General features: G+C 34.2%; 5 protein-coding genes across 8 annotated transcripts; 2 read left to right on the top strand and 3 right to left on the bottom strand.

The window, feature by feature from the left end:
* The first annotated feature begins 3,228 nt into the window (after positions 1-3,228).
* On the top strand, positions 3,229-4,879 carry LOC104703590 (uncharacterized). 2 transcript variants are annotated; one of them, XM_087456549.1, is made up of 2 exons: positions 3,246-3,911; positions 4,029-4,879. In XM_087456549.1, exons 1-2 carry the CDS (start codon positions 3,581-3,583, stop codon positions 4,577-4,579), a joined length of 882 nt encoding a protein of 293 aa, XP_087312675.1. In that variant the 5' UTR covers positions 3,246-3,580; the 3' UTR covers positions 4,580-4,879. The 2 variants fall into 2 exon arrangements, with proteins under 2 accessions (XP_010417926.1, XP_087312675.1); XM_010419624.3 differs by having other exon boundaries at positions 3,229-4,879.
* A 6,815-nt stretch (positions 4,880-11,694) lies between these two features.
* On the bottom strand, positions 11,695-12,603 carry LOC104705133 (uncharacterized). The gene has a single exon (XM_087458698.1). It carries the CDS (start codon positions 12,601-12,603, stop codon positions 11,695-11,697), a length of 909 nt encoding a protein of 302 aa, XP_087314824.1.
* A 2,667-nt stretch (positions 12,604-15,270) lies between these two features.
* LOC104703589 (tRNA dimethylallyltransferase 2) lies at positions 15,271-17,931 on the bottom strand. 3 transcript variants are annotated; one of them, XM_010419623.3, is made up of 10 exons: positions 17,654-17,931; positions 17,461-17,540; positions 17,290-17,358; positions 17,108-17,180; positions 16,896-17,020; positions 16,704-16,778; positions 16,151-16,534; positions 15,983-16,058; positions 15,731-15,879; positions 15,271-15,642 (listed from the first exon to the last, which is right to left on the bottom strand). In XM_010419623.3, exons 1-10 carry the CDS (start codon positions 17,868-17,870, stop codon positions 15,499-15,501), a joined length of 1,392 nt encoding a protein of 463 aa, XP_010417925.2. In that variant the 5' UTR covers positions 17,871-17,931; the 3' UTR covers positions 15,271-15,498. The 3 variants fall into 3 exon arrangements, 2 of the variants coding, with proteins under 2 accessions (XP_010417925.2, XP_087316073.1); XR_015562629.1 differs by lacking the exon at positions 15,983-16,058 and having other exon boundaries at positions 15,276-15,642; XM_087459947.1 differs by lacking the exons at positions 15,271-15,642; positions 15,731-15,879; positions 15,983-16,058 and having other exon boundaries at positions 16,151-16,539.
* Positions 17,932-18,426: 495 nt separating this feature from the next.
* On the top strand, positions 18,427-19,428 carry LOC104703588 (uncharacterized). Its single transcript, XM_010419622.3, has 2 exons — positions 18,427-18,498; positions 18,823-19,428. Exons 1-2 carry the CDS (start codon positions 18,440-18,442, stop codon positions 19,325-19,327), a joined length of 564 nt encoding a protein of 187 aa, XP_010417924.2. The 5' UTR covers positions 18,427-18,439; the 3' UTR covers positions 19,328-19,428.
* LOC104703587 (uncharacterized) lies at positions 19,394-20,789 on the bottom strand. The gene is made up of 4 exons (XM_010419621.3): positions 20,193-20,789; positions 19,993-20,103; positions 19,823-19,903; positions 19,394-19,731 (listed from the first exon to the last, which is right to left on the bottom strand). The coding sequence occupies exons 1-4, from the start codon at positions 20,445-20,447 to the stop codon at positions 19,654-19,656; spliced, it is 525 nt and encodes a 174-aa protein (XP_010417923.1). The 5' UTR covers positions 20,448-20,789; the 3' UTR covers positions 19,394-19,653.
* Between the last annotated feature and the right edge of the window lie 4,215 nt (positions 20,790-25,004).

The following is a 25,004-nucleotide window of genomic DNA, read 5'->3' as shown; positions in this document are numbered from 1 at the left end:
CTATACCAATTGAATATATTGTGTATATATTCCACTAATTTCGTTATGAATGTCAAAATATACAAATGACAAATCATCCTTCTCTTAATTTACTAGGTCAACGGCTTGTAGACAAACTTTGACTTTGCCCACATAATCACGTAATTAAGAACTTTCCCAGCAGTTAACTACTCCAAGAACAATAGAGAACATATTGATTTAATATTAAGTATGGCAAAACGTATTTTTTCTATAAAGAAAGATAAAGACAGGGTACTTGCATTTGTCAGACTTGATTCCGAATAGTTTGTATTAAATTCGATGATGATTTGTCTCAATATGAATTTAAATCCACAAAAACAAAAAAAGTAGAATTGGATATTTGTTTATTATAATTAGTTTAACATTCTAATATTAATATCTACGGTTTATAACCAAATGGAGATGAAAAAAACTAAGAAATTTTGAATCATATTAACTCTCTTACCTACAAGAAACACACATTTTTCCGAGCATTCAAAACAAAAAAGAAACAAATTAGAATCTGAGTATATTATAAAATCTCAGATCGAACATAAGTTGAAAACATTTTGATTTAAATAGTCAGAAAGCTCCAAAAGCAAGATACCTGTTCTCGGATCTCCAGATGTTAGGCTGTCTTTATAAAATTAAACTTTCACTTTATTTTATCAAGAAAAATAATAATTATTTCTGATCCCAACAACAGCAATAACGAGCACATATAAAAGGTTTTGATTAATTTACTAAATTACTATATAAGTAGTAATTGATAAGGAATGGTCATCATTCTTAATTATTAAAGAACCATCAAAATGTTTTAGGGTATCATCATTCTTAACTACATTCACAAATTGGTTGTCAGTGATTAGTATCATCATCATATCGTTTGGGATCGAACATTGATTCCAACTCAATGCACATAATCATTCATACTGATGTCGTATTTAGATATCGGTGTAACAAACTAACAATATGGTATTATATAAGTTTATAACCTTGTAAAAATACTATTTTAGAGTTTAGCGATAACGAAGTTTTTACAAAATATCTTCGTTGTTTCATACGACATATTTTCGCGGTCTTGGTTATAGCCATATAAGACATTTTTTTATGGTTTTTCAAACTTTAGTTATACACGACAAGAAACATAAAGTGTTAACATGATTTTTGTATCAGTGGGATTTAAATATGTCTACATCGATATGTCACAACAAACAAAGCAAGCGTGTTCTTCTACTACCCAACTTTCTATTTTCCTACTAGATTTCAGTCAAAACAACAAACTAGCATCACTAATTAACTATTAAGGTCCAAAAATGAATGTTATATTGATCTCTATAGATTCGATTCCAGATATTACTACAACACAATAACCATGCACCTACATGTTTGAAAATTTGGTAAAAAACTAGACCGTATCAAAATTTGACGCTATTAGTATTTTTGGAGCTCCTTTGTATTAAATTTTTTTTTTCTTTTTAAAGAAGATTTAAACTGGATTTTGTTCTAAAACATTATCACTTGGATAATAGACTTATTATTAAAAAAACGAACGAATTTGCATAAAACTTACGGCGAATGCAAGCTAATAAACAAAGTTGCAACATTTAACGGTTAAGGCAATTGTACAGCCGGCTCACACTACCTTTCCTCTAGTCCTAGATTGATACCACTCACGGCAAGCCAGTACAAGTGTAGAGGCAGCTCCCTTATAGAGCTCATGATACCAATCCATATTTCGAGTTCCTCTTCTGCATTTTTCAGATTTCATCTAATTTGTTCCGAGTCTGATATCGTTTTTTTTTCGCTTTTTTTGCCATTTTGTCGTTTTTTTTGCCATCTAATTTAATCCAACACAATAGTCTGATATTGTATGTATTTCAATAATAGCACCTTGAATCAAACCAATGGAAACCTTCCAAATCCAGTACATTTTGTTATCTGAATTTTGGAGTGAATTGAACTAGATTCAAGATATCCCAAATATTAATTTAAGCAGATTTTTTTAAAATATAATATCAAAGTACAACAATATTAAAGGACATGACTGATATGTTATTATTAATTCAGAAGTACATTTGGGAAAGTAATTTTTTTTGTAAGAATTTACATAATTAAACCTTTACCATTTGAATAAATATCAGAACTTGAAATTATTACTTGTTATATCCAAAAAGATATTTAAAATAATTCTAAAATAAATTAGTATCCATAATTTATAATTGAAATGAGGTATATACAAATTTAGACAGTTGTCGTGATCGTCTAAGCGTTATTTGAGCACCTATCACTTAATATTATAATCAGGTGTTATTTTCCTACAGGTGTTATTTTCCAATTTATAGTTTTAACAGACTAGTGATATATATATATATAGAGAGAGAGAGAGAGAGAGTAAAATCACTTTTCAGAAAACTTGATGGATGTTTTGAATGTTAAAAAATAGTAGAATCATGATTGTAAAACATGAACAAATGAGATACTACTATTTTTCCCCTAAATATTTTGTAAAGATTCTCTAGTCTTTTTGTTGACAAGAAAACCAAAAAAAAAAGAACAAATCTCTAGTCCTTTATAAAAAAGAAAGTAAATTTATCATAACATTTTTATATTATTGACAAATCCAGATACGTAATTCATATACACACTCCTAGCTTAAAATATCTGATTTTCGAAACGGGTGATATTGTTTTCCATCCATAAATATTTGTCTTTTGGCTTTTGGGTTTTGGCTTTTGGCTTGTAAGCGGTAACTCTCGACTTGACTACGATATCTGGAACTGGAAGGAATGAAATGAAAAACGTATTCGTAATACTATATGTTACTAACCTTGTTCTTATTATGACAGTTTCTTAAACTAATTGTGATTTGCGTTGACCAAATAAATTAAGAAAAATTCCACTAACTGTAAACTCAAACTTATTTTTAATTCATATATTATATTTCCTAAATTAGAAATATGTCAAATGTTATCATAAATCTAATCTTTCTTGTATATAAAGCTTTCAAATTAATTTCTAAAACATAAGGTTTAATCTAAATGTTATCACTTCCCTTTTTGCATTTTTTTTAATTAATTTAAAACAAATTAAAGTCTTAGAAATCATAAGTTGTACTACAAAACTTTAAAAATTAGTTAAACATACAACTACAATAAAAAAAAATATCATAATCAAAAATTGTGTCCCCTAGATAAAGAAAGCTCAAAACTACTTAAATTCACCCTCTTTCTTCTCCACTCTTCTTAGCACACACACACACACCCCCTAATCCATTTCTCTCTCTCTCTCTCTCTCTCAACAAAAAAAAAAGAAAAAAAGAAGAGAGAATAAGAGGAGAAATAAAAAGAAAGCAACCCAATCTTTAACCTTCAAAATACCCAGATTTGTTACTTTCTTCATCCTTCTTCTTCTTCTTCTTCTTCCCAACATTTAATCTCTTTTTTTTTATTCTCAAGTAAAAAAGAAACACACTTTGTTGTCTCAATAAGCAAACAGAACAAAACCCAACTTGGGGAAATTTTCATATTTTTTTTTTCTTTTTTTTGTTAACCAAAATCACATTTTTCGTTGGGGAAAGATGAGAGATTTGGTGTCATGTTTTAGCGAGAACTCAATAAACGTGACACATCCATTATCACTATCATTATCATCACCATCATCATCATCTTGTTCAAAGTACACTACAAACAACGTTTGTATCTCACCATCATCTCTCATACCATCAACACAAACCACCATTACAAGCATCTACAGAATCGCTCTATCGAAGCATCATCTCATCATCAAAGTCACATGGTGTAATCCACACAACAACAATGGTCTAAGCATTTCTGTTTCCTCCGCGGATCAAAACCCTTCGACGCCTCTCAAACTCAACACTTCTTCACGTTTCTTCCGTAAGAAGAAAGGTAACAAATCAGTCGACTCCGATCTCGGTAGAATCGAGGTTTTTTGGGATCTTTCTTCCGCTAAATACGATTCTAACTTGTGTGGTCCTGAGCCCATCAATGGTTTCTACGTTATAGTCCTCGTTGATGCTCAATTGGGTCTTCTTCTTGGTGACACATCCGAAGAGACTCTCCGTAAAAAGGGCTTCTCCGGCGATATCGGTTTCGATTTCTCTCTAGTTTCACGGCAAGAACACTTCACCGGGAACAACACTTTCTACTCCACCAAAGCTAGATTCGTTGAGACAGGAGATTCGCACGAAATCGTCATCAGGTGTAATAAAGAAACAGAGGGTCTGAAACAGAGCAGTCATCATTACCCTGTTCTCTCTGTTTGTATCGACAAGAAGACGGTGATTAAAGTGAAGAGGCTTCAATGGAACTTTAGAGGGAATCAGACGATATTTGTTGATGGGTTGCTTGTGGATCTGATGTGGGATGTTCATGATTGGTTCTTTAGTAATCCAGGAGGAGGAGCAGCTTGTGGTGGTGGAAGAGCTGTGTTCATGTTTAGGACAAGGAATGGTTTAGACAGTAGTAGGCTTTGGTTAGAAGAGAAGATGGTTAAGAAAGATGATGAACAAGACAAGCTTGACTTCTCTCTCCTCATTTACGCCTGTAAGACTTGAAACTATAATAAACAAAAACTAAGAAAAACCATTTTTTTTTTTGTTTTCTTAGTTTTTGAGATTTACAAGAAATTGGTGATTGGATTCTGTTTTTAATATTTGAGATTTTTTTTTTAATATGTTTGGGTTATTTTTTTTTTTAATTCTTGGGAGGAGTATAGATTTTTCTATTTTTACAAATTTTTTTTGAGTTGTGATTTTATATTGAGAAATTCGAAAAATGTGAATTTCTTCATAGGAGTTGTTTTTTTTTTTTAAATGGTTTTATTATAAATTCAAGAGCATTTGCCTGATCTTAAATTGAAGTCTTTTGTTGGGAAAACAAAATATTGTTGTCTCTATGACTCTCTTTTTAGGCAACATTGTGATCTCTATTACTATGTAGGCTCATCTGCAGTTATACATTTATTTTTTTTTCATAAATGTTGAAGTCATTGATGAATATGGTTAAGGAAGAAGAAGAATTGAAGAGTGTGAAATAAGATGAGAATATATTGGGGGCATATGTGCACGCCTATAAAGATATGCATGGAGCCTCTTTAAAGTACAAAAGTTAAAAGGCCTAGAATCTACTCATGCTAATTTTATTTTCCTCTTAATCTAATAAAAGTATATGAATGAGCTAATATGATCTTTTTATATATGAAGTTTGCAACATAGTATTTTTTTTTAGATTATGTTTTCAAATTCCACCAACTCTACTCTAGTTAGGTTATTTACATACCATTGAAGGAACAAGTTCTTCTAGTTTTAGGTGACAACATCGTAATTTCTATAGAGTTTAATTTTATTTACATTTTAATGTTAACGTTGTTGTTAAAAGGAAAAGTCAAGTAATGGCTTAATTTTAATTAAGTTGTTTCGGTTAGGGGAGATTTAGGTGGTGACATCTCAATCAAGCAACGGTTTTTTTCTATATAGTTTGGTTGATTTGGAGAGTATTAGGTAACATACATTGTAAATGACAATGTATATGTTTTAGTTATAGAATTTTGTTCTACTCTGTCAAAAAACCATTATAGTAAATAACTTAATATCATATGCCTAACCTCCTGGTTAGGTTCTCTGTAATTAACTATTTATCAAAATATATAAGTATGTTTATAAAGAAACAGGTACAAAATAATTCGGTCAACATAACAATACAATATAATGTAATTATTGTTCCGACTTCCGAGTCGTTTAAAACCATTTTAGAATTTAAAAGCCTGACAAATTACCAGTTTTGACATACGATCGAAATTTGACTATTGAGTTTTACTTGGAGAGACCAATAGCACATTTTCCCGCAATAACATAAAGAAAGTTTAAAAAAAAAAAACATGTATGATATATACAAAATGTGATCTATGCACTATGAAGTGTGCCACTGTGCCCATTCATGCATTCTGTTAAGAAAGGCTCTAGAAGATATAGTGATGTATTTTGATAGCCGAGAGTGGGTAGAGATGTGTCCTGGGGACTAACTTGGTTCACGTCGGTAAGGATTGTCTGTGATTGTGTTGTATCTTGTATAGAAAGACATCGTTTCCACTGAATAAAATCATTTAATTGTTCTACATTCATACTTTTCATCGCATTGTTGAGTTGTGAAGACAAATCTTAATATAAAAGATATATGGAATATCTCAGTTAATTGCAAATGCATGGTTGATTTTGTAAACATATATTGTATTCTGTAAACGTATTGTTGGTTCTGTGAACGTATGTTCTTGTCTTTGAACGCATGTTTCTTGTCAGTGAACATATAGTTGTCTACTAAAGTTTTATTAAGAGTATTTTGGATATTTTCGGCTCATATTTGTTTGCATCGATTTCTTCAGCCAATTAAAAAAAATTTAAGAAACAATAAATATCTTATCATTTAACAAAATTCAACCAATTAAAAAAATACAACATAATTTAAATAGTCAAAAATTATTTAATTAATACAAAAATGCATAGAAATTTGAAAAATCTAATAAAATGGAACAAAAATTATAGTCTAAAAAAATCTTATATATCGGAACAGGGGGACTTGGGGGAGTATATTATTTGGTAATTATTGCAAGAGTAGTTAGTTCATTGAAAAATGTTAGGCTAAGCTCTGATACGAAGGAATGTATCAAACTAACCTGAGATAATGAGATTAGAGCTGTTAGGCTCAAATACGCTTGATTGTGTTTCTCACACTTCACACCGAGATTACTAGATTTTGAACTCGAATACTAACTAACTTCACACGATCGATTGATTTCTCACTACTCTCATTCTGAAATCAAATTGGAAAACACAATCAAGTTTTACCAGTTCTATAAAGTTGATGACCGTCCGAATGTTATTAATCATCTAGGTGGTGTGTTTATATTCTGTTCGAGTGTAATTTTATTTCTTGTTTAATAAATTGAAGGAGGTTCTATGGCCTCCCTATCCCCTACCAAAAAAAATCAAATCAAATCAAGTTTTACAAGTTTTATAAAATCCTCATAATCTTAACTGTATTTTAGAAAATATAAGCCTTAGCTAGCAACTAAATATCAACATTAGTTCAAACTTTCCATAAATGATAATAATATGATTTCAAAATGTATTTAACAATCTCCATAAGTTTTTTTTTCATTTTATTTCCTTTTATTTTTTTATCAAACAGAATTTCTTCATTATTAAACAATTTTTTATCAATAAAAGAAAAAAAAAACTGGAAAGGGAAGGAAGATACATGTGCTGCACAGTGACTATATTGCTTTCACCCCTTTCATGAGTGGTCCCTTATTGTCTTACAATTTAATTTTCGAATCAAAATCTATCAGTCCCCTCCCCCTACTACTACTAGTACTTATATATACTCATCCAACAAGTACTCTTTCCTCTGCAAATTATTAATTTCTTCCCCATATACTCCAAAATTACATGCCAAACCATCATATCAATTTTCTTGCAGTCAATTCATTTTCCTTGCCAAAAATAATATCATTTTTTATTTTTCTTTCCTTTCCAAAAATAAAATTATCATTTTATTTATTTTTATTTTTTACGAATTAATCTCGTAGAGTATAACACATTCCAGAAAAATTAAAATTTTAATATGGAAACAAAAAAGGAGCAGTCAATGTAAATAAAAAGATAAAATAAAAATTGAAAAAAAGGTAAAGCATGAATAAGTAACGGTATCTCAGAGCAACAGTAGCATTAAATTTGCTTAGGCTCTCTTCACATGGCCCTGCATGTGTCCTTTGTAAATGTTAGTGTACCCCATATATATAGACACACAACCATGTCTATTTTTTTTTTATTTATCCTTTATTATTTTAACTTTTTTTTAATTATATATATATATATGTCCTCGAATACAATTATTTTTAGGGTAATTGGTACAATGCCAAATTAACATCAATGTGACTATAACATAATTATTATTATATTGGGAGATAGATATATTAATTGGTACAATGCCAAAGTAACATTAATGTAACTATGCATTTAATTGTTCAGAAGTGACCTTTACTCTACATATCCCTCAGTTCTCTTTTGCAAATCTTTTGACATCATTTACTTTTCAGTCAGGTCGGCCAACACAACATTTCTAGAATTCAATTATCGTGGAAACTCACAACCCAAATACTTACAAAATTACACCAACTAAAAAATCTTTCTGTTTCTAACTAATGCAAATCTAAGACACACATATATATAGTCTAAATGGTAACAGGAGAATTTGGCCGAATAGCTGAATTTATTTGTGAGCTTTTGCAGAATCTGGCTAAATATATAATTCAAAGTTCAAATGGCAACTGAGTAATTTGGCTGATTTTTTTAAAAAAATAAACTTATAAAATTAACAATTAGAAACAAAATTAGTTAAATACACTAGTTTTAGGTAATTTAAGAACGAAGAAATATTATGGAAAACTTGTATAAGTTAAAAAAAAAAGGTTGAATTTTGACAAAATTTGAAGTTATTTTTTTCTAACCACACGTTAATTAAAATACTACTCCATGATATGGTTTTGGAAAGAAAAAATTACTTAAATATCTTCAAAATAAAATTATAATAATGACTTAATTAGGCTGACCATGTTATGTTACAGACTTACAGTAAAGTAAGCGTATGATACGTACATGTATGTCTTATTAAAAGACATTAGACATTAGACAAGATGATGATGATGGGTCTCTTCTCTTCTTAGATATATTTTTTTTACTTCTCCTTTAATTTATCTCGTGATCACTTTTTCCCTTTACAGCCCCATTCCTCCCTATCTCTTTGGATAACTGTTCCTATCTTTCTCCCTTTTTGCAACAACTAAGAGTATCATTAATGAGAGAACTTTTTTTTTGTTGTAAAACACTTAGTGGACTCTATAGACCGGTCCGCTCACAGTTCGTTAGGACATGGCCTTACGGCTCATTTACTGTCCGCACGTTTACGGCCCATGGCCTATCTTATGTACTCGATTACTTTATGGGCTTTAGCCCTTGTACTCCTATTATATATACTTGTATGCTCGACATTAATCAATAAGACTAAGAGATTTCACTTCCTAAATTCTCTAGTTTACAACATTTTTGTGTTTTTAGATTATATATATAGTGAAAATAATGTTAGATCAGTTGTTAAGATCATAGGTAAAAAAAATGGGAGAACTAATTATGGTGTTCTTAAAATAAAGATATAGTGAAATAATGTAAGATCAGTAGTTAAGATCTTTTGTTAAGAAGGTATTTATTGGGAGAACATGTTTAAGATCATAAGATTTAATAATATAATATTCATAAACATTTTACAAATTATAAAAACTTATAAAATAACATTTAAATTGCTTACTTATAAACTTGTAAATAAAATGTAAAAAAACAAACAAACATATTACTTAATTAATTATAGCAAATAAACATCTTATTTAATCAATAAATAGTTTAATGTCCAAATTTATTTCATATATGCTCTATCAGATCCTCCTTTAATTTCCCATGTGCTTGTCTATCACGAATTATAGTATGGCCATCACCTAAACCCTCAAGATTTGAAGGCATATTTACTGAAAACGAAAGATCTGGAGTAATTCCGGTTTCATCTTCTTGTTGGAATTCTTGTTCGTCATAGAGCGTGTATGAATCTCGTTCATCTTCGACAATCATATTATGGAGTATGAGACATGCTCTCATAATATATGCAATCTTACCCTTTGACCATAAAAGAGATGGATTTTTAATCATGGCGAATCTAGATTGCAGGACTCCAAATGCACGCTCAACATCTTTTCGTGCACCTTCTTGTTTTTCTGCAAACAAACGATGTTTCGGATGTTGTGGTTGTGGGATGGATTTAACAAATGTCGCCCATTCCGGGTAAATACCATCCGTCAAATAGTAAGCCAAATTATACTCATTTCCGTTGACATAGTACGTAACTTCAGGAGCTCGACCGTAAATAATGTCATTAAATACTGGTGACTGATCAAGAACATTTAAATCGTTACAAGTACCTGGAGCTCCAAAAAATGCGTGCCATATCCAGAGATCTTGTGAAGCTACCGCCTCCAAAACAATTGTTGGTTTACCGGTGCCTCGTGAATACATTCCTTTCCAGGCTGTTGGGCAATTTTTCCACTTCCAATGCATACAGTCGATGCTTCCAACCATCCCGGGAAAACCCCGCAGTTCTCCGTAAAAGAGTAGCCTTTGAAGATCCGCTTGTGTGGGTCGGCGTAGGTATTCAGTGCCAAACAAGTCAACTATTCCGACGACGAAATGTTCCAAACATTTATGAGAAGTCGATTCAGAGATACGTAAATATTCGTCAACCGAGTCCGCCCCAATCCCATATGCTAGTAGTCGAATTGCTGCAGTACATTGTTGTAGCGGTGAGAAACCATTCCGGAAGGTTGCATCCTTTTTTGGTTTAAAATATGGAACTTCTTCACTGAGACGATTCACAACACGCAAGAACAATGACTTGTTCATGCGAAACCGTCGGCGAAATTGCCTCGTCGTGTAAGTCGGATTATCACTAAAATAATCGTTCCATAAAAGTTTGTGGCCTTCTTCCCGTTGTCTATCGATATAAATACGTGTAGATGGTTCCTCCAAAATATCCTCTTCAGCAGCTTCAAATTGATTATTAAATTGCTCTTGAAAAAATTGGTTCATACTATCATTATTTGGATCATAATGGTAGTGAAATTTGTTTGAAGAAGATGCCATAGCAAAGAAGAAGAGAAAGAAGTATTTGTTTTGGGTAAGAAAGAATGAAATATCTTATTTTGGTTATAGAAGGAAATATTTTTGTTGTAGAGAGAAGCAAATGTTTGTGTTGGTGCAAGGAGCAAATGTTTCTCATCTCATATATACAAGTGAACAAACTAAAATCCAAAGAAGGCAAAGACATAGCAAACATCACGGGTTCATTCACGAGTACATAGCAACATCACAGGTTCAAAAGAAGGCAAAGACATAGCAAACATCACGGGTTCATTCACGAGTACATAGCAACAACCACCACACATCACGGGTTTGTTAATACTAAAGCAAACAACATCCAAAAGCAAACAACAACATCCACACATCACGGGTTGATCATTACTTGAGCTGGTTCACTTGGTCAGTCAGCTGGATCACTCGGTCCTTGAGCTGGATCACTTGATCCTTGAGCTGGATCACAAGTACCTTGAGCTGGATCACTTGGTCGTTGAGCTGGATCACTTGTTCGTTGAGCTGGTTCAGTTCAGCTAGATCATTTGGAACCTGGTTCCGGAGGCTTGTGAATCCAATCGCAGGAGCTGGTTCCGGAGGATAGTAACCGGTCTCAGCCTCCTCTTCTGACTCAATACTATAGTCTAATGGGCTGTTTATACCATAGTCATATTCACGGTCCATGCTTTCTTCAACCTGAAACCGAAACACATATATAAGTTCATGAAAAACATATAGCATAGATTCATTCTAATGGATTCACGGGTTCATATATAGCATATTAAAACAGTGAACAACAAACATAAACATTGATTCATTCTAAACATTGAATCAAATATAAAACATCCACATTCATGAAAAACATATAGCATAGATTCATTCTAAACATCGCTTAAACAAAACAAGATTGACAAACATCCGCATACATAGTTAAAAAAACATAGTTAAAACAGTTCCGCCATTAGCTTCTTCTTCAATGCTTTTTCATCTTCGTCTAGGGTTTCATTCTTGGCAATGAGAGTGTCAAGAATGGACATCTTTTGGAGTTGTTTCATGCCCTCTAAATCCTTCTGTTTTATCTCCCACATGTGACTAAACTCCGCAGATGGTGCAGTCTTCTCTTTGCCTTTGTTCCTTACTCTTTTCGTTGCCTTGATGCCCGCGGGTCTGCTCTCGTGCTCACCAACGACAGAACCCGTAGATGGTGCAGCTTCATCAGCTTTCCTCTTGTTAGAACTGGTTGTCCTTGGAGTGGGGTTCATAGCCTCGAGACTTGTCCATTTCTGTTCATAGCGTAGAACATTCCAAGCATACTCCATACCGAACTTCTTCTTGTACAGGTTAGTGTAGATTTGGTAAGCATTTTGTAAAACATCTAGATCGTTCATCCCACTAGCTCTCTCACTCTCTGCCTCTGCAAAAGCTCCACAGAACCTGCTCACTTCCTTACTGATTTTTTGCCACCTTTGTCTACAATGGTCAGGGCGCCTAGGCTGAGCACCATCACGGACATGACTACTTGTTTCGTAGTAGTCTCCTATACGGATCCAAAAAGACCCTGCCTTTTGCCCATTCCCAACTACTGCATCCTTCGATGTGTTTAACCAGCCGCTTATTAGGACTAAGTCATCTTGAGTGGACCATAGCCTTCTCTCCTTTCGCTGTTCTGCTGACTCTTCTGTTTGACTAGGAGGTTCACTCGGCTGTGAACTCGGCTGTGAACTTGGTTGTGAACTAGAAGAAGGAATTTGAGAGGAACCAATGTTTACATGGGGAGAAAAGCTGTCATATGGGAAGTTAAGAAGGCTAAAGTAGGGTTGAGACTGATTGTTAGGAGTATTGTTTGCTTCCATAGCAATCAGAATTAAACAAAGAAAAGATATTGTTCGAAGGTGGATGATAGAGGAGAAGTAAATGTGATGATAGATTGGAAGAAAAAAGCCAACAAGAAGGATGATAGAAGAGAAGTAAAACAGCGTGAGAGATTGATAGAAGATTCGGATGTAATATAGATCACTAAGAAGGAAACAAGATGGACTTAAGAAGCAAAGCGGGTGGAGGTAATGTAGAGAACTTAAGAAGCCATCACTAAATCAAATCAGAAGTTATTAGGGAGTTTTAATTGTAAATAACAACAACCTACTTCAGTCAAATCAGAAGTAAATAAAAGTCATTTACTATTTTTTCAAAGTAAATCATTCATAGATTTGGTAACTACTCAACTATATTTGTTAAATGATTTGGTAGCAGACAGTTTCACAAGTTTTTACACAACTCAAACCTACAAAACAAAACTACAATCACAAAGACTAGCCAAATCTAAGAGACATACAAACAAACCGAATGATAAAAGGTTAGATGGTGAGACATACAAACCAAAACAAAGAGACACTTAATTGACAACAACAATGTCTAACATCCGATACCACAAAACAATTTCCCTCATTACACAATCAAACCACAATTACCAAGCCACTTCAATCAAAACTAATCATTGAATAAACACTAATATCACAACTCAAATCAGGAAACCAACCTTGCGACTAACCTTTAACTTTCGAGCAAACGCAGGTTTCTTGAAGAATCCGATTAACTTCCACTAGTTGACCTCACCTACAAACCTCCGAAACAACGAAATTTCAAGTTTAATTCATGAGTTTTATTGTTGATAAAAAAAACAAAATACAACTCTCGGAATTCAATCATAGATAAGCTCACTATAATCGTATAATGATTAATCCCAAATCCTATACTAAACCGAAACCTAATTCACAGATTTGAGATTAACCCTAAATCGATAAAACCTAACTCAAAGATTGAAAGAGGAAACGACTGTGACAAACCTTCTCTGTATGACCGGAGATTTGCCCGACAAAGGAGAGGAGGAGACAAAGGTGTTTCGATTTTGTTTTTGGGTTCGTTTGAGATTTTGGTTCCGATATGCCAAAAGCCCGACAAAGGATACGACGGAGACAACGACGGAGACAAGGACAGAATAGGACGGAACTAGCTTCTCTCCTTTCGATTTTGGTGTTTCAATTGCCGGAAAACAAAGCTTCGACGGCGACTATGGCGAGAACGAAGCTGTCGCCGTTTTCGAAAGAAAACCAAAACCTAGACACGATTTTGGTGTTTCAATTTCCTTCCCATTTTTTTCCGACCAATCAGAAGAGAGGAAGAATGTAAGAACGGGCTGTGGATCAGTTCTAAAACAAGACCAATATTTTTGGTCTAAGCCCACTGTTCAATTTTTTTATTATATAATTGGGCTTAGAACAGGGAGAGTGATATGCCGTTAATGATGGCCTAAGGGCATCATTAATGGGAAACTTTTTTTTGTGTTCTTAGATTAAATATATAGTGAAAATAATGTTAGATCAGTTGTTAAGATCATAGGTAAAAAAAATGGGAGAACTAATTATGGTGTTTTTAGAATAAAGATATAGTGAAATAATATTCATAAACATTTTACAAATTATAAAAACTTATAAAATAACATTTAAATTGCTTACTTATATAAAAGCAATTGTATACTTATAAATTAATATAATATTCTTAAACATTTTATAAATTATAAAAACTTATAAAATAACATTTAAATTGCTTACTTATATAAAAGCAATTGTATACTTATAAATTAATATAATATTCTTAAACATTTTATAAATTATAAAAACTTATAAAATAACATTTAAATTGCTTACTTATATAATAGCAATTGTATACATATAAATTAATATAATATTCTTAAACATATTACAATTATAAAAACTTATAAATTAACATTTAAATTGCATACTTATATAAAAGAAATTATATACTTATAAATTAATATAATATTCTTAAACATATTACAATTATAAAAACTTATAAATTAACATTTAAATTGCTTACTTAAATAAAAGCAATTGTATACATATAAATTAATATAATATTCTTAAACATATTACAATTATAAAAACTTATAAATTAACATTTAAATTGCATACTTATATAAAAGCAATTATATACTTATAAATTAATATAATATTCTTAAACATATTACAATTATAAAAACTTATAAATTAACATTTAAATTGCTTACTTAAATAAAAGCAATTGTATACATATAAATTAATATAATATTCTTAAACATATTACAATTATAAAAACTTATAAATTAACATTTAAATTGCATACTTATATAAAAGCAATTATATACTTATAAATTAATATAATATTCTTAAACATATTACAATTATAAAAACTTATAAATTAACATTTAAATTGCTTACTTATATAAATGAGATATTTTCTTTTTTTCCAAAAAATCTCGTCTAATCACATGAAGCCACGTCAAATAAGAACTGGACTTAAATCAGTTCTACATTAAGAACTAAAAAAAGTGTTCTAAGCCACTATTCATTATTTTTATAATTTTTTTGGGCTTAGAACAACCTTGGTGTTCTCCCATTAATGATAGCCTAACACCATTTCTCAATTTTGTTCCAAACTTTTAAAAACAATTAACTCATGACATAAATATATTTCAATAAAGTTTTAGTTTTCTATCAAAAATATGGCCCTTACCAAACTGTTGTCAATAGATTAGGCATTCAATTTTTTTGTAATGCCTTTATAAGACACTGATGTGATTATTAGATTAGACATTTGAGTTTTGGAAATGTAGAAAAATCGTAATGCGTTGATGGGGGGATGGGTTTGAATATTTGAGTTTAAATGGACACACATTTACTGTAGTATCTAAGTCACCAATGAATTGGTTCTTCTTGCTTATCTCTACTTTTCAAAGTTTGGGCCTTTCTGAGTCGAGTGGTTCTCTTACGATGTGTACGACCTTGTTGATGTTGCTCCCACTCGTGTCTTCCTCTTAGTACCTTGTTTCCACAAGCCTGCTTCCAACAACATGTTTCAGTATTTAGTGATATATATTCCACTCAGAGTTAAGAGATACTGTGTATGACAGAAACATAATTGTACCTCACAAACATATTGACTCCATAGATCTCTTTCAAGCGACTTTCCAGATGTTAAATCACGACCTGTATCAGTTCCTGTCATCAGGAAACTCCGGAGTATCTCTGAAGCAGGTTTAATCACTTGTGCATCCCATGACTCTTCAGATTTGCCTTTAATAACAAGAAAAAACACAAACAAGAGAGATTCTTAAAGTTTGTTCTCCGAGTAGCTATGGTATTTACTTGAAACATTGCTGAAACACATAACTCATACTTAATATGTACTCTGTTGCATCAATGTAATGAATATTCCAGCCAAAGACCGTTTCTAGCCTACTCACTCTTCTTTTCTGAAACACGACATAAAATGAAACGTTTCAAAGTTGATGGATCAATTTAGACAAGTCAAAGAACAAAAATAAGTGCATCAAAGAGGACTTACTTGACGACGAACGAGCCTTCTGGTATTTAACTTCACCCTATCAATTGCTTCCTCTAACATAATCCTCAACTTATCATCTTTCGGGAAATTCAGAGTCTTCCTCAGATTCTCCTTCATAACCTTATCAGAGCTCGTTAACTGTCCAGCGTGTTTCTCCGAGAGATGCATTTTCAGGGAATCTTCAAACTCTCTGACACCTATCGATTGCCTTAAGCCTCTAGTGTAGTCAGCTCCTGGTTTATAGATGTCATATACTTCATCGAGTAGTCCAGCTTCTACCATGGAATCGACTCTTTGTTCAACATATCTGTCCAGTACCGGGGTATCAGCGTCCATACATATCAAACAGTAATCAAAACGAGAGGCATCGATGCAGCCCCAGTTCTGCCCTGCCGCAATACATTAGTTAATTAACTTCTCAAAGCAGTTAAGGGCTATCAAATACTCTTTTGACTTTAGGGGATAATAGTTTATGTAATAGAGATATTCACATCTTCACATCTATATGCATGTTTATAAAATCAAATTGAACTCGGGTAAAGAAGGAACCTACCTCTGCAGTCTTTCCCTGATATAGCTTGCTTGGAAGAACTCCTTTACTAGCATGCAAGCTGAGGTACTGATTAATCTACAAAAAAATTGGACCAGAGTGATTAAACCAGTATTCGCATGAAACTGTGTACATATATTTTCAGGGGAAATGTCTCTATCTACATCGAAGAAAACAGCGAATCAGAAATCTCACTTTTCGGTGATTATTGGGGTGAATTCTGTTTGCTGCCACAGGATCAAGCTCTTTTAGAAGGTCATAGCCATGGCTCAAATCATCTCTCACACAGACAGAGTCAACATCCAAGCCTTTGTCAACCACTGTCACCACATTATTTCTCATTATCCAGTTATAAATTTTCTTCAATAAAAAAAATTGTCATGTAGATAGTAGTAGATTCTAGATACCTGAAGCAACATCTGAACAACACTCCTCGGTATCTTCTGCTGTATCATCAAGAAGAAATTTACTCACAACAGCCTACATTAAGAACATGCATAAAGATGAGATCAGCTGCATCAAGCAAAGGTATCTTATAAAGAAGTCTAGCCACAAAAAACAACATGACCTTGAGCACCCACAAGATTACCTGTATATAATAATTTGTTCCTCCAACAAGAACTGGAATGTGATTGCGAGAAACGATCTCTTCAATAAGCTGAAACAAATCAATCATAATAGTACTTAACAAAACCATTACTTATAAGGTGATCATTGTGACACTGATACAGAGCAGCAGAGTAAAAAACTTTGTACTCACGGGAACAGTGAAGTCTCTAAAATCCTTAGCGGTGAACTCCGTATCTGGGCTCACTGTCCCAAGTAAATGATGAGGCACTCCTAAATAACCACCAAATTCACATCAAAACCAAGCTTTAAATCTACTCGAATTATATACTGACACCACCAGAGTCATCTATCTATCTATGAAAAAATAACAAGAATTTCGAAACCTTGCTGCTCGTCGATGGTGACCTTATTGGTGAGAACGTCGAGTCCAGAGTAAATCTGCATTGCGTCGGCGTTAATAATGTCCACCGGGAAATGAGACGCCAAATCAACGGCAAGCTTAGATTTCCCAGACCCTGTTGGACCCATTATCACAACCACCTTCGCCTTCTTCATCTTCTTCTCTTCTTCCTCGATTCCGCCATTGCTAGGGTTTAACATAATCGCCTTCGTCTCTCCCTCTCCGCCGCTCCTCCGACTTGTTGTTAATTTTAACCGGAGTAAAACAGAAACAATAAATCCGGTTTATAACTAAACCGGTTTCCAATTCAACTCGGTTTGGTTTTTTAAATAGGCCCATCTACTTAAGGGCCCAATGACCTAAGTCTCTTTCTTTCCTCTGTTTTTGAAGCGTTAGGTTAGGGTTTGTTTCTGCAACTCGGTCTTCTTGGCTTTTTGTATTGTTCTGATTGTGATTATTTTGTAGATGACGAAGAAAATGGAGAAACTTAATCTAGAATCGGAAGGAACTGTCGATATGATTCATCGTCATGGTGAATTCTCAGACAAGTTAATAAACCTCATCCCTGCAAGATTCGATCTGTCTGATGATGATACAGAGAAGAAGTGGTTTCAAGGTCTTAGCAAGGCAGGAAAAGCTGAAGCTAAGAGAGACACAATTGAAAATCTAAAGAAGGCAAAGAGAGATAGGTTAGATCCTGAAAAATCTGTTTTGACCACTCTTGATTTGCAGAAATAGAAGCTGGAGAAGGAAAAGGAAAAATCCGGTAATGAGACAGATACAGCCTATGTTTCGTGGCTTGCAAGAAAACGATACGTTTGAGAAGATGTGATGCAGGGAGCATCTAGAAGCTTTCCTCTTTGCTCTGCTTCCTTTTCCTCTGTTTTCACATATCACTTTTAACATTTTAATTATGTGTTATTTCCTTTTCTTTTAGTGAAGTTTCTTCTTTTCTAAGTTAGGAATAGGCTTCGTATTCTCTATATAAGAGAACGACCTATTGAGATGTAAGACACGATATTATTGAATTATAATCAAGAGCTTTTAAACTCTAAAACCCTTGTTACGGCAGAACTTACGAGTTCTCAACGCATCAAGAAGGCAACGTTCTTGGGAATTCTTTGACTAAACAAGGACCTTGTGTTATCGTAGCTACTGCTACACCAAGATGAGACAACGCCGTCTTGAGAATAATAAGAGGAAGAAAGACTCAGCTTCTGAGGAATTTGCGAAGGATCTTACATATGGTTATGTCAAGATTGGGGACGAAGATGATGAGGAATACGGGAAAAACAGAAAGAAAAAGAGAGTTTCTAAAGCGAAAGAGCTTGAAATGGCGATTGAGTTAGAGGGTTTAAAGAAAGATCCAGAGAAAGGGGATGTTGTTGCAAAGAAGCACTCGTGGCAAGCGGCTATAAGGAGAGCTGTTGGTATCAAAGTTCGCGATGATCCAAAGCGGTTGAAGCAGAGAATCCAAAAGGAAAAGAAGAGGCGCGAGAAGAGCGCGGAGAAGTGGAAAGAAAGAGTTGAAGTGCAACAGAAGGTTAGGGTGGAGAAACAACAAAAGAGATCAGAGAATATTACTGCGAGGATTCAACAGAACAAGATGAGGAAGATTGCCAAAAGAGAGAAAAAACTCTTACGTCCTGGCTATTAAGTTTTAACTTTTGTTTCATCTATACATTACCGAGTTCTAAGACTTAATTAACATGTTTGTATATGATTTCATAGTAAGAAATTTTGATAGAGGTTAAGGTTACAAAAGTTTCATAGTCAGGAAGAAAAGAGCATATTTGAGGAACATTGTCACAGACATGAAAACATAAGAATGTGATCTTTTAACACATTTCTGTGAATCAGGAAAACAGATTTGATCACAGACAAAGAAAATATCGAATAACACAATTAAAAAAGCGCAGAAGAAAGAAGAAATCAAAGCTGGCTGCTTTTTTTTTTGCAGCCTTGATTTGTCCTAATCTTGTGTCAGCGTAGAGAAACTTCAATGCTTTTGCTGAGTTCCTCCAGCTTTGTCATCCGCAGTTTCTCGCTTTCGGTAACCAGCTGAAAACACATTTCATACCCAAAAGATTTAGCAAAACAACAATAATATTTTGGGTTGAAAGAAATGGCAAATGGAAACAGAATGTTTCACCTCAACTAGCTTGCTAACAAATATAGATTTCTCTTTGTTCTTCTCATTGTAAGCTTCAAGCGCTTCTTTGAATTCTCTCTCCTGTGAAAACAACAACAACCAATGGTCTCAAGAATCTGCAAGACATATAAGTTTAGTGAATATCCTAAACACTAATTAGTTTAATTTACCTTTCTCTGACAACTCTGTCCTAAAGGCTTGAGTTCTCGGTTAATAGTATCGACTCTTTTCCTTATCGCTGATATCTCTTTTCTCATTGGATCGGTAAGAGCTTCAAGCTCCTGAAAATGTAAAAAAACCACAACTCTCTTAAATATTATGAAAATCTTTGTCCAAGTATTCTTGAAATTGTTATACAAATCAAACTTACTTCCCGAATCTCGGCTAATCTTCTAGTAGCTTCTTCGGCGAGTCCAAGCTTTGTCTGGACCCTATCCTTAACCTCCATCTTCCTCCTCTCAATCTCATCTTCTTTTGCCTTAAACAAAGCAAAAGCAGACTGTGAAAGCTCCTCTTCTTTGTCATCAATCATGGGGCTACCATTGATGCTCATGTTCCCTGAGCTCTTGATGCGTTGAATAAATGGCGATTGTGGCTGTTCCAAGATCTGTCTTGTCGTTGCCATTGTCCCTCGCTCAGATCCTTTTCCTCTCTTCACTCAATGACAGAAGATGACTTGTTATATAACCCAAGACTGGCCTTAAAGAGCCTATCAAAGACTTGTTACAGCTGTCAAATGACCAGAATGCCCTCTTATTCAAAATGACTAGACTAACTTAGAAATTTGAATAAGAAATTGTTTTTTTTTTTGGTATGAAATACATCGAGTTGTGGCTCATGTAGTAAAAAGAAGAATACCAAGTGGGGCTAAAAGGTCTAGTAGGTTTAACATGTTTATATTGAATTGGTAATCTAACAATTTTCTTGAGTTGGTTAATTTGAAATAGGTAGCTAAAATGTTATTCTCATTGTTTGGTTCTCAATCCATAAATAAGACAAAAGATACGTATAGATAAAGTAGGCAAATGTATGGATTAAAAACAAGTATGTTAGGTGTGAAGTTGAAGGCAAAACAGAAAACAAAAAAAGGAGATATATATATTACAAATATGCAATGGAGTTTTCATGAAGATCAAAACTGAAAATAACAGATAGATAATAAAGATAGAGATTTTTCTTTTTCTTTACAAAAGACAAAAAAAGCTAAAATAAACATGTTATAGTGCTTGTAATTGAAGGCTTCTGGTAATGTGGAGGAGACAGTGAAATATGGGGGTTGTACTGTGGCTGAAACTTACGGGAAAAGCAATATTGTTGACTATTGTATATGTTGAGAGAACATGTTTATATTATACGAATAACAAGTTCGAAACAATTTGGTATATTGGACACAGAACAAGTTTTACATATATAGGAATATATCAATCAATAAAGACTATCATATCGTTTAATTGTGTTACATGTACATCGATCGAGATTTCTCATACGTCTTAGAAATCCTACTTACGTAATCTTGGTTTCCACAATGGTGTTACTCCTTTGTTTGAGCCAACTCTCATTCATTCTACTAGAGTAAATCTGCTTCGACACACTATTGAGCATCCAGGATTTGACCATGTTGTTGCATCGTTTCCATATCGGATAATAAGGATCTGTCTCCACAGGTCGGACTATAGATCCATCAACAAATCCCAATTTATTCTTAGCTTCGATACTAGTAGTCATGGCTACAATCCAAGTTCCATAGTTTGTTCCATCTAAGAGGTCAAGAACAAGAACCAAACCTGGATGATCGGAGCTGTGAAGATGATATGGGCTGTGAATGTTATCTGGAGAATCCGAGACTGTAAACGGAGCAGAGAACGACCGTGGTCGAGTATCAAGTGCCTGATGCGTAGAGCCAGAGGCAACTCGCAAAGGCGACGAGCTTCGAGAATTGTCGCGGAGAGTCGGAGAAGAAATTTCCGGTAGATCTGGTGTAGAAGAGCGATACTTCGAAGTGGTCTTTCGTTTTCCCATAATTAGCTGAATCGAGTTGAAAAAGGAGCAAAGCAGAAACAAAAACAACGCGAATCAGAAAAAGAATCGAAAGCAAGACGAAGACGCAAAGAGCTACGGAAGGATCTAGATCGGAAAAAAATACAGCGGCGTAACTAACTTTTCCGATTAGAATCGATGATCGGAAAAAGTTTGTTACAGAGAATGAGAAAGCATTCACTCTGATACCATATGAGTAAAGAATCTCATTCTCCTTATCAATGTAAAATGTACAATTGGGGGTTTATATACATTATACCAGGCCTAAACCAAAGCCTCTAAACCAGCTAATCCTAAACTATACATACTCCAATTGAACCAAAAATGATATAAACTATATACAAAAGGAATCATATACTATAATAGTCCCCCTCAAGATGGGGCATAGATGTTGAGAAGACCCATCTTGCTTATCAACTGTTGAAAGGGAACAAGATGAAGAGCCTTTGTGAAAGGATCAGCAAGCTGCAGATGAGTGTTAACATGAAGTAATTTAAACAAACCTGCAACCAACCTTTCACGAACACTATGATAGTCAGATTCGATGTGCTTTGTGCGCTCGTGATAGACAGAGTTGTTAGCAATGTGAATATCCGCCTCATTGTCGCAAAACAGAAGAGTCGGCTTATGGAGAGGAATCTGAAGTTCCTTAAAAAACTTGGCAAGCCAGACAAGTTCATCAATAATCAAAGAAATACTACGATATTCAGATTCCGCAGAGGACTTTGACACAACTTGCTGTTTCTTGGATCGCCAAAATATCAAGGATGTGCCCAAGAATATGCAATGTCCTGAAGTAGAACGTCTTGTGTCTGGACAAGAGTTATAATCCGCATCTGCAAAAGCTTGAATCTGAAGTTCTGCATTGGAAGAATAGAACAAACCTTGCCCAATAGTGCCTTTGATATAATGGAGAACTCGATAGGCTGCTTGGAGGTGATCATGTCGAGGAGCTTCAGAGAACTGACTGAGCTTGTTGACGGCAAAGGTGATGTCGGGACGAGTAATTTGAAGATACATGAGCCGTCCAATGAGTCGCCGATATACTTTACCATCAACAAAATCACCACCAGTATCCTTAGAGAGCTTGACACTGGGATCCATAGGGATGTTAGAAGGCTTACAACCAAGAAGACTTGTTTCATCAAGAAGATCCAAAGCATACTTCCTTTGACAGACATGAATACCTTCAACAGATCTTGAGATTTCCAAACCCAAGAAGTATTTAAGTGGAGCAAGATCACGCAACTTAAAACTGGACTTAAGTTGAGCCTTAAACTCCTCTACAGCAACGTCATTGTTACTAGCAATGATAATGTCATCCACATAAACTAGAACACGCAAGAAGAGATCAGTAGTGATTTTCAAAAAACAAGTATGATCAGAATGAGACTGCACAAAACCCAAATCAATCAGAGTAGATTTAAACTTCAAGAACCACTGACGAGAGGCTTGTTTAAGACCATACAAGGACTTCTTCAATCTGCAAACCGCATTAGGTGGAAGAGAGTCCCCCTTTCTTGCTGCATATCCTGGAGGAAGCTTCATGTAAATTTCCTCATCAAGGTCACCATTGAGGAAGGCATTAGAAATGTCCAATTGGTGAAGAGTGAAACCATAAATAGCAGAAATAGCCAAGAGAAGCTTCACACAGGTAAGCTTGCAGGCTGGAGAAAACGTGTCATGAAAATCAACCCCTTCAGTTTGTGTGTATCCTTTGGCAACAAGACGCGCCTTATACCTCTCAATAGTGCCATCAGCATTGTATTTTATCTTGAAAACCCACTTGCAACCGATGGGTTTCTTATTCGGAGGTAAGGTACAAACGTCCCATGTGCAAGTAATCTCTAAAGCATCAACCTCAACATCCATAGATCCACACCACACCTCAAATTCTTTGGCTTCAGCATAGGTTGAGGGTTCTTTGTTTTTGTCTATAGCAACTAAAAAAGAATGATAAAGTTCTGATATGTTATTATAAGAAAGAAATTGAGAAATTTCATGAATGGTTGAAGATCCCACTGAATGACAGTAGTAATCTTGAAGATAAGCAGGCTTTTTGATTCTCCTATGCAATGTTTGAACAGAAGGTTCAGGGACATTTGTACTAGGACTAGCAGAAGGCATAGTCTCTAGGGATGATGAAGAAGGAGAAGCCTCTGCATCGGATAAATGTGGAAGCCTAGGAGAATTGCTAGGCAGATCAGGAAAAGAATTCTTGGCTTCCTGAGATAACTCTGACTTAGCAAAAGGAAAGAGCTCTTCATGAAAAACTACATGTCTAGAAATGAAAATGTCATTTGTTTCTAGATCAAGAAGTTTATAACCTTTGTATACGGAAGGATAACCAAGAAAAACACAGGCTCGAGCTCGGGGATCAAATTTATGTCGATTCTTGGGTGAGGTAGAAGCATAGCAAAGACACCCTAGGACTCGGAAGTCATCATAGGTAGGGGCTTTCTTAGTGAGAATCTCAAAAGGACTCTTCTCATCAAGCACAGGAGCTGGTAGACGATTAATGAGATGAACAGCAGAAAGAACACAATCTCCCCAATAAGGAAGTGGGAGATGTGATTGAAACAGAAGTGCTCTAGCAACATTGAGAATGTGTTGGTGCTTTCTCTCCACAACAGAATTTTATTGTGGAGTTTCAGGACAAGAATGGAAATGGATAATGTCTTTAGATTGGAAAAACTGAGTGAAGTTAAGTTCATGAGCATTGTCAGATCTAACCCCCTTAACCCTAGTCTCAAACTGAGTTTCAACCATAGCAATAAAAGAATGAAAGATATGAAGAACATCAGATTTCTGTTTCATCAAATAAACCCAAGTAGCCCTTGAATGATCATCTACAATAGTGAGAAAATATCTAAATCCATCATGAGTAGGAACAGAAAAAGGAACCCAAGTGTCAATATGGACCAATTCAAAAGGAATTTTCTTTATATTATTATGAGAGATAAAAGGAATATGTTATTGTTTTGCCAAATGACAAGTTTTACAATGAAAATCCTTTTGTATTTTTGGTTCTTTTACAAAATGTAAAACAGAAGAAAGAGACTGAAGTTTATAAAAGGAAGGATGACCTAACCGTTTATGCCAGAGATCATGAGAAACAACAGAAGCGGCGACTAAAGAAGCTTTA

The sequence above is a fragment of the Camelina sativa genome, chromosome 7, assembly GCF_030686135.1.
Source record: "Camelina sativa cultivar CO46 ecotype springtype chromosome 7, ASM3068613v1".
Lineage (NCBI taxonomy): Eukaryota > Viridiplantae > Streptophyta > Magnoliopsida > Brassicales > Brassicaceae > Camelina > Camelina sativa.
Note: the sequence above shows the minus strand (reverse complement) of the source record. Positions and strands in the feature narration are given on the sequence as shown.